The 16,168-nt window shown below is 41.6% G+C and overlaps 1 protein-coding gene across 1 annotated transcript in view; it reads left to right on the forward strand.

The window, feature by feature from the left end:
* Positions 1–16,168, forward strand: part of esrrga (estrogen-related receptor gamma a) — a 166,435-nt gene that overhangs the window by 25,154 nt on the left and 125,113 nt on the right. The window contains exon 2 of the mRNA XM_074612296.1: positions 11,261–11,347. Within this exon, the coding sequence (XP_074468397.1) occupies positions 11,345–11,347 (3 nt within the window). The 5' untranslated portion in view covers positions 11,261–11,344. The remainder of the gene's footprint in view (positions 1–11,260; positions 11,348–16,168) is intronic.

The following is a 16,168-nucleotide window of genomic DNA, read 5'->3' on the forward strand; positions in this document are numbered from 1 at the left end:
TTACTTCCTCACATTAACCCACCACACCACTCCCTATTCTACATTCATTCAGTTTATTTAAGCACTTAAATACGATCTACTGTATAACCCCATTTGCCCTTAGTAAGAGTATGCATGCGTACAGTAAAACTACTGGAGAAAAATCCACTGCCCTTAGGATCACATCACAGGCCAATGGAAACCTTCGCAAAGCACACGCACACACAAACACACACACACACACACACACACACACATACACAGCCTGTATAACAAATATGTATTATTTGTGTAAGCGAGAGAGGGAGAAGGGGTATGGTGAGGTCAGGTTTGCAGGGGCGTTTTTCTAGCTGTGTGTCTGATTCGGTTTGGTTTACAACAGATGGGCCTACTGTGACCCACAGGCAAATACATGTAGCCCCCCATCCCTACCCACATACACACAAACATCCACAAATACACACACAAATACAATGACTGCAGATTTTCTGGTCCGAGAATTTAACTATGATGATCACAGAGTCTTAGTGCTCTGGTTAAAAGTAGGTTGTTGGATACATAATATAAATACAGACCCACTGTAGTCAGATACCAGCCAATACAATAATTTGAGGGTGGTAAACTGGCACAGGCAGCCAATACCATCCAGTATGTTGTTAGGTGATAAATGGACTCTCCTAGAAGGACAGTACTTTATTATTGCACTTATTTGTTATTGATGCGAGTGTGTTTTGGACATTTTGAAGACAGTGGTCAAGTTTGACTAATGTTTTTATATCTGGTTGTAAGAAAATATCTCCCTGTTTATATTGATACAGCACACAGGCTGAGTTGGACTGAGACTCAGAGATGTAGCGCCCTAAAGCATATTTTATTTGCCTTAGTGAAAACGTGGCGTGAGGCATTAGAGGCCAATTTAACACCATTAAACTAAAGGCCCCGGTCTTTACTCCAGAGACGTGGAAGAAAATCGGAGTGGGTGTAGTGTTTAAGCAATTTATGTGGCGTGCAGACACACACCGATAGTCCATAGACCCACGGGGGAAAACGTAGTTCACACAGTTATTGTGACCATTAACACTAAGGGTCAACACAGGTCAACAGGAAGAGTAGGAAGAGAAAGATAGAAGTGGAGAACAAAATGAAGAGGAGGTGAGCCGAGCATGTGAGAAAGAAAGAAAAGGGGGAGTAAGTCATATGGATGGAGTAACTGGGGAAATGGGACCGGGAGAGATGACAGGGTCATCATAAGGAGAGGGAGAAGGAAGAAAAAAAGGATGAAAAAGGAGGGGAGAAGAAGAGAGAGGATAGGAGGTGATTTGATATTTGAGTGGAGTTACCACCTGACGGTAGAGCTCAAAGTAAGCGCGCTGCACATATTGACCGTCATCTTTTCTTGTCAAATGTCCGGTGTAATCGGTGTTGTTACAAGTTTATAAACCGGTGGGAAAGTTTCCTCAATGTCACATCCCTATCCCCAGTCTGCACATTTAAAATCATTACATCACAACAGATCTTCTGGCCGATTGTCTCATTAGTGTGTGTTGCTTATATAGAGGCATTGAAACTAATAATCAAGTCCTCATAGTTGCCTTAAAGCTTTTAAAGGGATTAGTCATTTCAGTTCTTGGCCCAAATGGTTTAACAACCCATAATCTAGTTTGTTTTCTACAACTAAACTTTACTGTACAGTTTTTATCCACAATGTGAACATTCAAGGGACAAATAAGCTCTTGTTTTGAGGTTTTGCTCGAGCACTTTCAGTCATACACTCACTGCTCTCTTTTCTTGCTGTCTTTCTCTCTGAGTGCTTGTCGTCTCTTTTCTTTCATCTGCACTGCCCCGTCTGCCCTCAGCAACAAACCTCTGCTTATTAGAGAAACACAGAGAAACAGAGACCGGTGGAGAGCGAAGGAGAAAAGATAGAAAGAGGGAGAATGGCAAGAAATAGAAAGCAAATTTTGCTGGTCAGGATTTCTGTGTGTGTGTGTGTGTGGGAGAGAGAGAGAGAGAGAGAGAGAGACAGTGAAAGGAAGAAAGAGAAATTTTTGCTTATCGGACAGGAAGTGGATCTCTTACAATAGCATTCTGACGTTTCCCCTTCTCTAATGTGGAAAACTGTTAAGATTCCTATTCCAGATACCATGCACACACACACACACACACACACACACACACACACACACACAAACACACACACACACGCACGTCACAGCGGTGCAGATAAGATGCAGCTGCTGTGTTGTAGACAGAATCACTGAGTCAGCCATATGTATTCACAGACTTAAGACAATCGCTAATTCACACTAACACAAAAGCGCACACAGACACACAAACATACACATTTCTACACGGGGCTTACATACCTCACATACAGTTTCATATTTGCTATTCAGCTGATGCTCCAAATACACACGCAAAACCCAGAGAGGGGGAATAAACAGATAGAAAGAGAGAAATACATTTGGTTTGTAGAGGATGGTAAAAATGAGGAGACGGAGAAAGTAAGAGGAAAGTCCAAACAGGCAAGAGGGAGCTAAAGAAAGACGATAGATTGAGATAGGCACTGAAGGAAAGGAGAAATTAAAAACAAACACAAGCAAAAATGTTGGATTAATAGGACTTTCTGTAAGCTGTCCATAGAGAAAGTAATACATTTCTCTACTTCATTTCCAGCTCAAATGATTGAACAGTGATTAAACCTGTATCTATTTCAGCTGAACTTCAGCATGTAAGATCTGTAGTCGAAAAATCCTCTGATATGCAGGAAGTGGTGCATAATCTGGTGTGTAATAAATAGGAGAAACCAGAAGCATGCATGGCCAACATGTCAAAGTGTGTGTTGTGACTTTTGAATTCTTCAAGATCATTTTAAATTGAGGAATATTCAATATTTTTTGCACGTTCAAATGGCCAAGAGCACGTGAGATGTCTGCATTCTGAGGAGATGTTGTCTAAGGCCCTTCAAACCCATAATTTAATTAGAAATCAGTAAAATGACTTTGACTGCTGAGTGATTTTATAGATCTGTCTTTTTCTTTTTCTTAAACTTCAGGCTTCAAAATCCCCGCCTCAGCAAATCACGAGCAGTCAACTAAGCCACGGAAGTCTAATAAATTATACAGTAAATTGACAAAAAGACAGAATTCAAGAATTTGCTTCACTGAGGCTTCTGTACAATGGGAATAATAATAAGGAATATAAAATGAGGATTGACAGGGAGCGAGACATCCAGATGGTGTAACAGGAAGATAGAGCTGTGATGCAAGAGTAAAGTTATGTCAGAGAACAGGAGGGAAGGTGAGACAGAAAGGCTGACATCCTGACAGTAAGACAGACACATAGACAGAGGGAGGCTCAGTCCTTGTGTGTCTCCCAAGATCCAATCCCTAGGGTCAGATGAAATTTAATAATTCTAACTATGTTTTTCCAAAATTCTTCCAGATAAGAGCAATTCCAAAGCATATGAAGTAAATCTCCATCGCAGGTTTCCCTGGTATATTTTGTGCGGTCTGTGGAGTGTAATAGATTCTATTAAAGATGTTAAATTGTATTTGTCTATGTTTAGTTGAGATTTGTACAGACCAATCATCGTAATTGCATTCAAGATTTGATTCCCTTTTTTATATACATGTATTTTGTATATATAGTTCCCTTTGTTAACACCTTATTTTGAAAACCGGACGTAGTCACATGTGTTTACTTCCGCTAACTTCGCCAATCCTGTCTCTAGCTCTCCTGTCAACTCCGTCTTCTGTATACATCCATGGTCAGCTCCATCGGGGCTGTTTGAATGTATTTATCATATATGTGAGTATATGGGTGCTCTACAGTTGTAGCATCGGCCGGTTTGACATGACAGAGTTAGCGTGCAGCTTTAGCCATGATGTCTAGCTCTGCTTTTCCTGGCAATGTGTGAAACTCAAAGTGTCTCCACACTTAACTGTATGTGTAGTGTTTACCACTGTGGATTTAAAATGTGAGGGTGCAGGTCGTATCCACGCCGACCCTTCAACGTTTTCTGCTTTTCGTTTCGGCTCAAAAACCCATTTTTTTTAATTTTCCATCTGCAATCAGATGAAGAATGATGGGATTATCCCATAGAGGGAATCCTTTGAAAACCTTTAACTATTTTTTTTTACTATTACAACTCTTCGTACTCCTTTAACTGCGCCTTCTTGCAAGGCAGCAATGCGGTTTAGCTCACAGCTGTTCATCAAGCAATACAGGTCAGCACCAGCTTTACATCAGCCAGGTATCCTACTGCTGTTTCTAGTTCTCCTTGGCTTTCCAAGAATGAATTTTACTTTAATTACAATTTTTTTTGTTGTTGTTGCTGATTAATTTTATAAATATAACTTTGAAATGATATATTATTTTAGAGATGAATAGAGTAGGGCTAAACATTGAATCAGAGGTCTGAATCAATGAGAGGGATTTACCTAGAATAGCCCGGAAAAGCTTGAATTGAGTGGTGTTCCCCTTTACCCGTGATGAAAGAGAGATCAGATTTTTATATGTACCACAGTGGGGTTGACTATTGTCTGACTGATGAACAAACAGGCGGGCCATCCCCTAATCCCAGTTGGAGTTTACACACACACACACACACACACACACACACACACACACACACACACACACACACACACACACACACACACACACACACACACAAACACACACACACAGTCAAATCCCACTGTGTGTGTGAACAAACAGAGGATGAAAGGCAAGACAGCGAGGGGAAGAGCACATATAAAGAGCTGCTGTTTTATTAATGAACCTGGAAACAGGCTTGGGATTCTCAGGATCTGTTTGTGTGTGTACGTGTGTGTGAGTGTATGTGTGTGTGTGTGTGCGAGAGAGAGAGAGAGAGAGAGAGAGAGAGAGAGAGAGAGAGAGTGTGGTGTGTGTGTGTGTGTGGTTTGGCTATGCATCCGTACAACGGCAGAAACCAGGGTGGGTGCATGGACTGTATTGACACACTCACACACACACACACACACACACACACACACACACACACACACACACACACAGTCTCTAATAAATTCACCCTAATTCATTCTCTCTTTTCTCTGGGGAAAAGCCAGCAGTTTGCCTGATCCAAGGAAGCTTCACGTTACCTTCACTAAATAATTGATGCTCTCTCTCTCTCTCTCTTTCTCTCTCTCTCTCTCTCTTTCTCTCTCTGAGTTGCACTCACTTGCTCTCTCTTTCTGCTCTCTGTGTATCTGTCTGTTTCTCTTTTTCCTTCCGTCTGGTTCATTTTTTCTATCTCTCTTTTTTGTCCATCTCTATTTCTGTGTTTCTTCTGTCTGTCTTTCCTCTTCTCTCGTGTCTCATATTGTCTCTACATTTTATAGAACTACACACACACACACACAGCTATGATAATATTGGCCAAATTTTAAAGAAGCGGTTTGGGAGAGATGAAAGCGTTATAATATATTTACTTCTTTATAGTTATAGTTTTTCAAAAGCCGAGTACCTTGTGTATACAGTATGTTTGTGCATGGCCCATGTGTTTCTGTTTGTTTGTGAGAAAGAGAGAGAGGAGGACTGAAAGGTTTTTTAGGGTGAGAGATCATCTCGGGTCCAGATGTCCCCCTCAAGAATTGAAACCACTGAAAAGTGTCTGCATGTAGATGCAGAGTATGCGTGAAAATGATTTTGTGTATATGCATGTGTGCCTCTATGTGTGTCTGTATTTCCGTCTGTGTGTGTGTGTGTGTGTGTGTGTGTGTGTGTGTGCAGGGACCTTCTTCCCCCACTACCACAGGGATGTGACCCCACTAACCAGGGGTTAAGTGCTCCTTCTCTCTTGCTCTAACATTCATCTTGTCCTCTCTCTCTCTCTCTCATTCTGACATGCTATTCCCATTTCTATATTTCTTACCATTGAATTTCTCTCTGACTCATTTTCTGTGTCTCTGCTGAGGGTTGTCCACTGGAATCCAGATGCTTACTACTCACTGTATCCCTGTGAATATGGAAGATATAATCATTTTATTTTCAGATGTATAGTATCATGGCTGTCTATTAGTGTCTTAAACAGCTTTATTTTCTGAGGAAGTATTGATTGAGCAGTATTCCTTTAGGATATGAACACACATACTTTTTATCAAAGCCTCAAGCTCCTTCCCGTTGCATTACATGGGTCCCTAGATGCTAAACCGTTGTTTATACTTGCGCAAGACACCGTGACGCGAGCCTCTATAGATGGCGCGTGCACTACAAGCATTTAAATTTTTTTCTTTTTGATCTTTATCTTATTTTTAGCCCCTGGGTCCTAGTAATGATAACATGAATACATAGGATGCTTAAAGGACAAGAAGTCTGAAATGTTCTTCCAATTAATGCATTTTTGTGTCTTTAAAAGGTGCTGAATTCGATATTCAGAGCATATCTATCTTTGATTGAGGGATTTCCTCCACACAGCTCTCAACATGGCAACGGCTTAGCAGGCGGCTAGCAGCAAACGGTGCTAACAGCATGAACAGTTTTAACCAGGGGGGGAACTGGAGCATCGGCATTGCGCAACTGCAAAGACGCTGTGGGTTGGGACAGCGTTATCAGCTGAAACCGCCATAAGAGCGCAGTGCAGAGCGGCAGTGATTAGCTAACCAGTGGAGCACAGACATAGCGACTTACATGCACTAATATTCTCGCACAGCCGGACCAGCTATGTAAAAAAAAGCACAGAGAAACTCCGATTACAACACACAGAGAGGGAGAGTGACTTCATTCTCTGCTCAGGTAGACATTACTCCTCTATATTTTTACATGGTAAATAGTTGTTTGCTGCTATATTAATGCTCTGAATTTCGACTTTAGCACCTTTAAAATACAGCATGCAAAGAATATAACAAAACTGGAATAGTATACGTAAAGAAATAAATATGGTTAATCAAATAGAAATATTAAGAGAACATGACATTGTTCTTATACTTATTATTTTCTCTGTATTGTCAGACAGAAACAAATGCTGCTCAACAAATCAACTGGATTTTACTGTATACAATATTTTGTAGAGTCAAATATGTGCTGTAGCAAGCACTAAAGTGAAATCCAAAGCAGCACTCTGTACTGTACCACCGCTTCTGTGTGTGTGTGTGTGTGTGTGTGTGTGTGTGTGTGTGTGTGTGTGTGTGTGTGTCTGAGCATGTTTTTGTGCTGGTTGGTTCTTCGTTGAGAGACTGTGGGAGTCAAGAGTCCCTAATCCTTGCCATCAGAGACTTCTCAACACACATACATGCACAAACACACACACACATTCACACACATTCTTATCAGCTTGCCCAGTGAACCATTATGATGTGGTGTGTGTGTGTGCGTGTGTGTGTGTTTTTGTGTATGTGTGCTGATGAGGGGATACCAGTCCTCCCATGACAGAGGTAATCCTGTTCAGTGGCAGGTCTGGATATCCCAACTGGTGTGTGTATGTGTTTGTGTGTGTCTCTGTGTGTATCCCATAGCAGCAGGTCATGGAGCCCAAATCTACTGTCTGCTGTTCTGCCTGCCACTCGGTCTGTTCGTCTGTCTGTTTGCCAGTTTGTCTGCTCTACTGTCTGTGTCCCATTGTGTCCACTTCTCTCCATCTGTACCATTGAGTCAACTTGAAACATAAACTTCATTCTTAAAGCTGGAATAAGCAATATTTTTACTATCACAGTGAATCGAATGACTTCTACTTATTTGAACGGGCTGGTTATTGTGTTGATTCTACTGAGAAACAACATAGGAGGTCATCAATTTAGGGTGCTTTTACATCAGGGTTCCCGGCCCGGATCTGAGTACACTTGACCCCAAAGTCCAGTTTGTTTGATTAGTGTGAACGCTCCGTACCGTACTCGGGAACGGTTTGTCGATCCGTACTCGAGTCCAATTGAAAAGGTGGTCTAGAGTACGGTTCATGTGCACTCGGGTACGGTTCGCATCAGGTGTGAAAGCCAACTGTACCGAAACACGGAAGTGGACTGCTGTTTAATGCGAGTAACGTTAGCAGTCAGCGAGTAGTTTCAAAAGGGCAGGCTTTTTTCAACGCTGCCGGTCTCCTCCGAAATATGTATATGCGAGCAGCATGTGCCGATCTCAGCCTCTGAACTGCACGGCCATGAGTGATAAAGCAGGAGGGCAGGCGAGAGGGTCCTTAAAATAGAAACAATAGTAGGCATTGGGGTCGGGCAATGTTTGTTATTTTATTTAGCTAATTTAGTGATTGTACGGATCAATCGTACCTAATATGAAAACAACCTTAGAAACCATAAGGGGTTAACATTGTAGATTATGATGTGTCAAATCCCCAAACAACAATGAGCATTAGCTTCTTTTAACCATAAATGGGATCTCTTCCCAACCTCAACCAGCTGATATCAGTTCCCTAGATTGAACCATACTTTAACTATAGAGGCTGCAGATCAGAAAATGAACATATTAGTATCATGTATCATCATGTATTATGGAAAGCACAGCCTATTTTGGTGTGTACATATGCACAACACCCAGATACAAGATGAACAAAATTGGGTTTCTTCAGACTCTACAGTCAGATGTTTGTGTGATATCCAGATTTTCAATGTTACGCTGAGATTTTGGAGGTTGGAATTAATGTGTTTCCATGTTTTCAGATGTGTAAGTGTGTGTGAGTGTGTGTGTTTTTGGAAGCATTTGGTAAATTTGTGACCTTCTGTGTGTGTGTACAATATGGGTTTCATGTTAGATAAGCAAGCGTGCTTACTTGCATGTTGACATGGTTTGAGATGGTGCCGTGTACGAGTGTGAATGTTTAGTCGTGCTTTCTTTTGTGTTTTGGGAGCGTTGCAGTGTCTGTTTTCAGGACAGCAGCGGGGGGCTAATGGAACGGCTTTGTTGGTTTAAAGGAATTACCAGCCTCCTTCGCCAAAATCAACTCATAATCTGCTTTACTGGCACCACTAGGCTCACTGCCACACCACTGACAGTACCTACCAGCACAACACACACACACACACCAGTGGTGATCAGCCAAACACAACTACAAGATGCTAACTCTCCTGTGAAAACTGACTGAATGGGAAGAAAGAGGGAGAGAAATGCCAGTAAGACAATAAGAAAGGGAGAGAGGTATGAGGTGAAGCGACAGAGAGAGAGAGAGAGAGAGGAGGGCGACAATGGAAGAGTGGGGGTGAGACTCAGGGAGAGATGAGATGCTGCAGGGTTATCAGTGATTAACAGTTCCACCCTATAGAACAACGGGTTGGACTTCAAAGACAGAGCTGCTTTTTGTTTCCAGGCCTTGAGTGTAACCCTGTTAGGAATGTAGTGTTCAAACACACACACACACAAATGCCCCAAGTTTAACAGCGGGAGACAGAGGGAAGCAGGCAAGGGAAGATGGGAGCGATTGAAACAAGGAGGAGGGTGAGGGTGAGAGTCAAGAGAGACTGACAGAGGGCAAGTTATAGAGGGAAGTGGAGAGGAAGATGAAAGAGAGCAACACCTTCAAAATGAACTCATTTTATTAATTGTATCAGTTTTTGTATTAGTATTCTAATGAAAAATGCCATCTGTACGTCAACCTACTGCATTTTATAGTTTAGCTTGTCATTCATTGAGCAAAGGTTTTCTTCTTTGAAGAATGACCCAGCAAACAATTTGGCTTTATGTAACGATAAACACAATGCTGCTGTGTTTCAAACTACTCTTGCGCTGCAGGTACAACTTTGCGTATATAGTCGGATTAACAGAGACTGGAAGTGATTCATTCCAATCGAGGGTGAATTAAGGACAGTAATGGACTAGTGCCCCTTGCAGCTGTTGGATCTGCTGGACATCAGATGATAGATATATTTAATTTTTCCAACCCTGCGTTGAAATCAGTACAACTGGAATGAAAAAAAGTGAATGATTGAAAAAAAAGGCTTTTTTTTAAAAAGAAAATGTAACTTCTTTTCCACTGTGAAAAGTTTACTCATGGTTTATGGCTCCTGATCACATAAATACTTGACATTCACCATTTCACAAATCATCAAACCAAGCTGCTCAAACCAAGCTTTGCATTTTGGTCGCAATAACTCTTCTAGGCTTTCCTCTATGTTGTTTTGGCGGTTCCGTCCAATTCCGTCAAGCTCAGTAAGAACTCGCCAAAATAGCGGAGAATGGTGTGTGTGTGTTAACACGAGTAGCATGTATTGTCAAGAGAGGAATTTTGCTGGGATGGCTGGATGGCTGGATGGATGGATGGATGGATGGATGGATGGACAGGCAAAAACCTGATATTGATGTTTTCTGATGTATCAGATGGATTAGTTTCTTGCAGGAAAATTCTTAAACGTCAGCTTATTGAGATCTATGAAATTTGACCACAGTACATGTTTTTACACAGTCTTGCCTTAACACATAGACATGATACATATTCCCATTGCTCACATACGTGATCTTTGGAAGAAGGCCTTTTTGCACTGTCTTGATAGGTCAATGTTGATAACAGCAAGACACATTTGAGTCATAGTTCTGACACATTTTAAACTTTTTGTGACATAATATGCTCAAAAAATCAAAGATAGGGAGAACCTTTTATTCAATGCCACCACTCTGAATGAAACCAAAAGAATGAAATTGTTAGATTCCAGTCTCCACCAGCTGCAACAAGTGAATGGCTTTAGCTTATTGTTAAAATGCCTGCACATATAAACATAACCATAAAAGTAAACACATACTCTCAGCACAACCTCTCACACACACATCTCTCCATACACACATACACACACACACACACACAGCAGCAGTAAAATGCTCCATCAAAGTACAAAAGTGGAGCGAGAGACGGAGATAGAGAGAGAGAAAGGGAGCAGTCTGAGATCTGAGAGGAGAGGAGACGAGAACAATGGCTTTAAGTCTTGACAAACACTTAGCCGAGGCCTTTAGACTAACACTTTGGAGCAGACATGTCTGCCTGCATACCAATGGCAAACACTGTCACTCCCCATCTAACTCAGAGGCTTTTGATGTTCTATTCACAGAGATAGAGAGAAGGGAGGTGAAGGAGGGGATGGAGGTAGAGTGAGTGCAGTGAAGGGGATAAGGGAGAACATAAAGAAATGAAAAAAAGAGAGAAGGAAAGAATGAAGTTGGCAGAATGAGAGAAAGGACTAAGTTAATTTCTTCAGCAAACTGTAGCATTGCTGTTTGACCGTTCCTCATTTTCTCTCCTTTCCCCTTTTGCTTCTCTCCCTCTCTGTCTCTGTCTGTGTATCTCTCTCTTTCTTTCTCTCTCTCTGTTTCCAACAATATGTAGATCACAGCAGTAAGAATAAGTGACACGGAGAAAGAAGAAGAGGAAGAGGAAGAGGACACAGGATGGATCCCTGTCCATAACATCATGGTACATAATTTACAATCTTGACGTTGCCTGTGTCTGTCTCTCTCCCTCTCTCTCTCTCTTGAAATACTGACACTACAGCAGACATAGGAGGTTGATGGTCTATATGTAAGCTTAGGAGTGTTAGAGGGTTTTCAAGTGACAGGTGTGCAAATGTGTATGTGTGTGTATGTCAGAGCCTTCATTGGTGCTGATGCAATGCGTGTTCAACCATCGGCTGAAACAATTCTGTACATTTTGATAGTCTATTGTTTTTTTTTCCAGTTTTACTGCATCATTTTTCAGCCCTGTTTGGATGAAAACAGCTTTGATGAATTTACCATTTATCAGACCACAAACCAGACAAGAATTAGCTCAACACACCGAGTCTCTCTCGGCTGATACCACTCCGTCCTCCGCACAGCTTCATACCAAAAGTTTACAGATTGCCTCATTAACATTATGTGAGAAATCTGACACCTGCTACTCTGTGCTGAGACTCCGTACGGAGCAAATACTTTCAGATTAAGAGTGTAGCGTTCATTGTCCGACTATGTATTGATAACACGCTTAGTAATTAAAGTTATTTTTATTTGATGAATAAGGGCGCTGATATGCGAAAATTAACTAAATGGCTTTTATTTCTATAATAAATGCAAAATGACGGTGTGTAATCTGTGTATGCCCGGACACTGTGTAACACCGGTAACACCAGCTACCACAGCAAGCCTACTGTATCGTAATTTTAGAGGATGTAGTTTGTGGTGCTGTTTTTGTATTGCATTATACAGAAAGGTGTTTCTGTTAATCAGCCTTCCTGTCATTAATATAAATGGGTTGGACAACAGCACTACAAACCACATCGAGGTGTACCTAATAAACTGGCAGCTGAGTGTATTTTAATTGGGGTTTGTTTTCACGTAACAGCTGTGACATACAAACTATCATATGTGCAAACATGAACACATACATATATGTCATTACCAACCACATCTCTTATCTGCCAAAGAGCATAAGCACTGGCAGGCACAAACAGACGCACACACCCCTACACGCGTACGCTCACATGCACGCACACACAACCTCCTCTAAGTTGATAAGTGTGTTAGGAGGCAGGGAGAAATTATTAATTATCAGGCTAATGGGCACCAGGCTGAGTTCTGCTTCATTAAGCTCTAACTGTTTGTGTGTGTGAATGTTTGTGTGTTTGTGTTTGTGTATCAGAGGGCGGGGAGACCTCTGAGTAATACACAAAGATAGGTGCACATAAATTCGCATACACCCATACACAGGGGGATTCGTTTGCCAGCCCAACGACTGCACATCACATTAACTCATGCAAACATACTCATACATAAAAAGACTTGAATTTATATAAACATAAAAACAGATCTATATGTGATATTTAATATAATATATAAAACTTTAAAACTGTTTTTATATGTAACACACATCTTGAGGAGCTTCAACATAACATGTAAGCTGTTCCATTGACTTCCATACAGAACTGTTTGAACACTGACTGGTTTTCATAGTACTTGCATTGCATACATCTGCTAATGCTGAACATTACATAGACAAATGAGCGTTTTGAATATTGAGAGAAGGAACCTCAAGTTCGATCTTCATATTTTGAGAAGGCTTCGCTCAGTCCCCCTCAGTATTAACACCCCCCTACTGAACATGCAGTACATCAGTGAAGTGTACCACTTCATGTGTCTATGTACAGTATTGGTATGTGTGTTTTGTGCAGTTTTAATAGTACTGTGTTGTGTTTGTGCCCTGTGTTGAATGGTGATGCAGTTTGCTTCCACTCTATCCCTTGCAGGGTTGTACTGGCTACAGTATGATAAGTAAAACCAGCGTTGACGTTAATCTGTCTCACTCCCACTAGGAAAGACAGATAAGGGGGAGAGAGAGAGGCAGAGGGAGGGTGAGACAGTGGAGGGAGCCAAAGAGAAAAAGTTACTTTGTTGTATTTATTTGGATTTAGACGGAGCCCTAACATAATTTTAATTTAGGATAAGAAAAACTAAAATATTTCAAGAATATTCTTTGGCATTTTGGCTTTGGTGGACAGTTGTCAGTTCAGTAAAAGAGAAGAGAAAGGGAAAGAGAGAGAGAGGAGGGGGGTTGACATGCAACGAAGGTCCCTGGTCGGATTCAAATCAGGGAAATTGCAATTACATGGTATACTTCTTAGAGCTTTGGGCCACCAAAGTGTCTGGTTTGTAAACATTCGAAAGCATTCCACGCAGCATGGAAGTGAGCATAGCTTTGAACGTTAGGAACGCAAAAATTGAATCACCCTAAGACAGTGACCCATTTAAACCTGGTATTAAAATGTGTTTTGGTTGATCATTTTGCAATTAGATAGTGCTTGACCACATGAAAGTACAGGTGTAAATACACCCCAAAAAAATTGAGGATGGATTGTGATGGTCAGGGACGCATTGTGATCATATTGAACAGAAGTGTAAATGCAATTGCATTTTCCATCCACATACAACAACTATGTTGGTGGAAATACGTAATGCTAAGGCTGTCCCAAGCCCCATTTTTGGGGCTTTTTTTGCTGCAGGCTCAACCTGCAGCACGCTCCTCTGGTCACTGGACTGCCGTGACCAAAGAGATCACCGGCACCGCTCTGTGACCGCTCTGTGACCGGTCTGTGCTCAGCGTCTCCTCTCCACATCCCACTGTCTGCGCGAGTATAGGCTTACCTCAAAAACACGTTTGTGGGCTCTGTCCCCCTAAACCACGGCATTTTGAGGATGATGTGTCTGCGCATCACGCACAGGCTTGCAGCCGGACACTGCCGGAGAGGCAGTAGCAACTTCTGGAGATCATTTCAGCCCTTTCAGACAGAGCGATCGGATCTCAATCGAATAGGATTTGAGTCAATAATATATGTTCCTTGTCTATTGGTCAAAATGCTTATTTTGCTTGTGGTCATTGAATTGAAGAGAATGCTGTTATTTACTGCCTATAGTCTGTCAGATTGTGTTAGATGCTACTACTTAGTTCAAACATTTCCCTCTCCTGCTGTCATAGTTTTGCTGAAATATATCTTGAACTTTATCAGGTTGTTAAGTTGAATTTAAAGGCCTGAGTCAAACTCTGTATCAACAGTGTGTGTGAGAGGTAGCATATGGCTATTTGTGATTTTTTTGTGCATGTGGACAAGTGTGTTTCCCTATAAATAGCACTGATGGTAACAGAAGCAGGGGCCCAGGCTCAGTGGTTTTTCCCATTGATTAGCTGGCTGGCTAATGCACAATCATCCCACCACTCGCACACACACACACACACAAACTACTGCACTGCACTAATGAGAGTTGGTTAAGACCCCCCAGGAACAACCAACCGCCACTTTACCCCTGAGACAGAGAAGAGGTGTGAGAGAATGAAAAAGAGGTAAAAATAAGAGGTAGAATAAATCAGATATAGAGAGCATGAAGAGAAAAATAAGGAGATAGAAAGCTGGAAGTGACAGAGCACGATGATATAAGTAAACAGAGTGATGGAATAAATGCAGTTCTACCTTCATTTCTGTGTGAATGTGTGTGTGTGTGTGTGTGTGTGTGTGTGTGTGTGTGTGTGTGGATGTGGTTAAGATGCCCCTGAGGGGTGTCCTCTTGCTGTCGATGTGTGTATCCCTGTGTCTGGATGTATGTGTGTGCTAGAATTACCCACAATGCTTTAGCGATTGACTGGCTGGCTAATGGCGGTCTCTGTTTTCCTCTGATGGTCATTGACTAGGCCTTCTCATCAATACCTGTTTTTACAGCTATTCTAGATCTGTGTGTGTGTGTGTGCGTGTGTGTGTGTATGTGTGTGTGTGTGTGTGTGTGTGTGTGTGTGTGTGTGTGTGTGTCTGTCTGTGTGTGTGTGTGCATGCGTGTGTTTTATTTATGAAAGAAATTATCTCTACTTACAAGAATCGCTTTCGTCATTTCTTCACGTGTTCTTTGCCTAACCCTTTACCAATCATATCTATTTTTAAGATGTCTTATGTAAGCAAAGTGTTAAGCTGAAAACTCACTAGCGTCGTGGTGCGCCATATGATGCTCGATGAGTGCCGCCGCTAGCACCAATAGGAAGCGTCGCGCTGCAGCTTCAATAGTATTTTCACACTTAGTTATGACTACTTTTACTAAAGTAAAATATTTCTTCCACTTCTGCATTAGCTTTAAATCATGTGTGGACACCCACTACATAAACTCACCTAAAGAGCAAATCTCCAGAACTTTGGCTCGCGGGGAAGTATCTTTTTTTGCCATTGTGGGTCGTATAGCTCGGGATATTTCTTGACCTCAACAGCAGTTTCTCCTCATCCATTCATTGACACACACGATAGACAGCGACAGCAAGATGCGAATGAAGAGATCGGAAGTCGAGCTGCTACGGTAGCCGGGATGTAGCAAGCAGGGAGCGAGTGGGAAAAATCAGGGGCTGGGAATATGACAGTGGTGTGAAGTGTGCCTAGCTACTACAGGTGTTGGGGGTGTACATAGAAAATAGTAGCAGCGACCGTGTTCAGCGGCAGTGTGTTTTGGCCTTTATGTTTCGTTTGGACAGCAATGTGATTTTACTGTGATATTTACTTTGATACACTGTTTTGAGAGGCATTGTTGCTGTTCAATTATTACATAATTGCAGATACTAGGTATAATAAAGCGGTTTCTTTGTTAGCAGATGTGGTAAACGCTGCTGATTTATTACTGAAAAACGAACATGCAATGTGTTCGACAATCACATCTAATCTCATTATTAGTGTAGTGACTAGATGACGCTTTAAACCATCACCTTGGAAATTAGAAATGTGGCCTTTGCTGAGTGATG

The sequence above is a fragment of the Sebastes fasciatus genome, chromosome 2 (genome assembly GCF_043250625.1).
Source record: "Sebastes fasciatus isolate fSebFas1 chromosome 2, fSebFas1.pri, whole genome shotgun sequence".
Taxonomy (NCBI): domain Eukaryota; kingdom Metazoa; phylum Chordata; class Actinopteri; order Perciformes; family Sebastidae; genus Sebastes; species Sebastes fasciatus.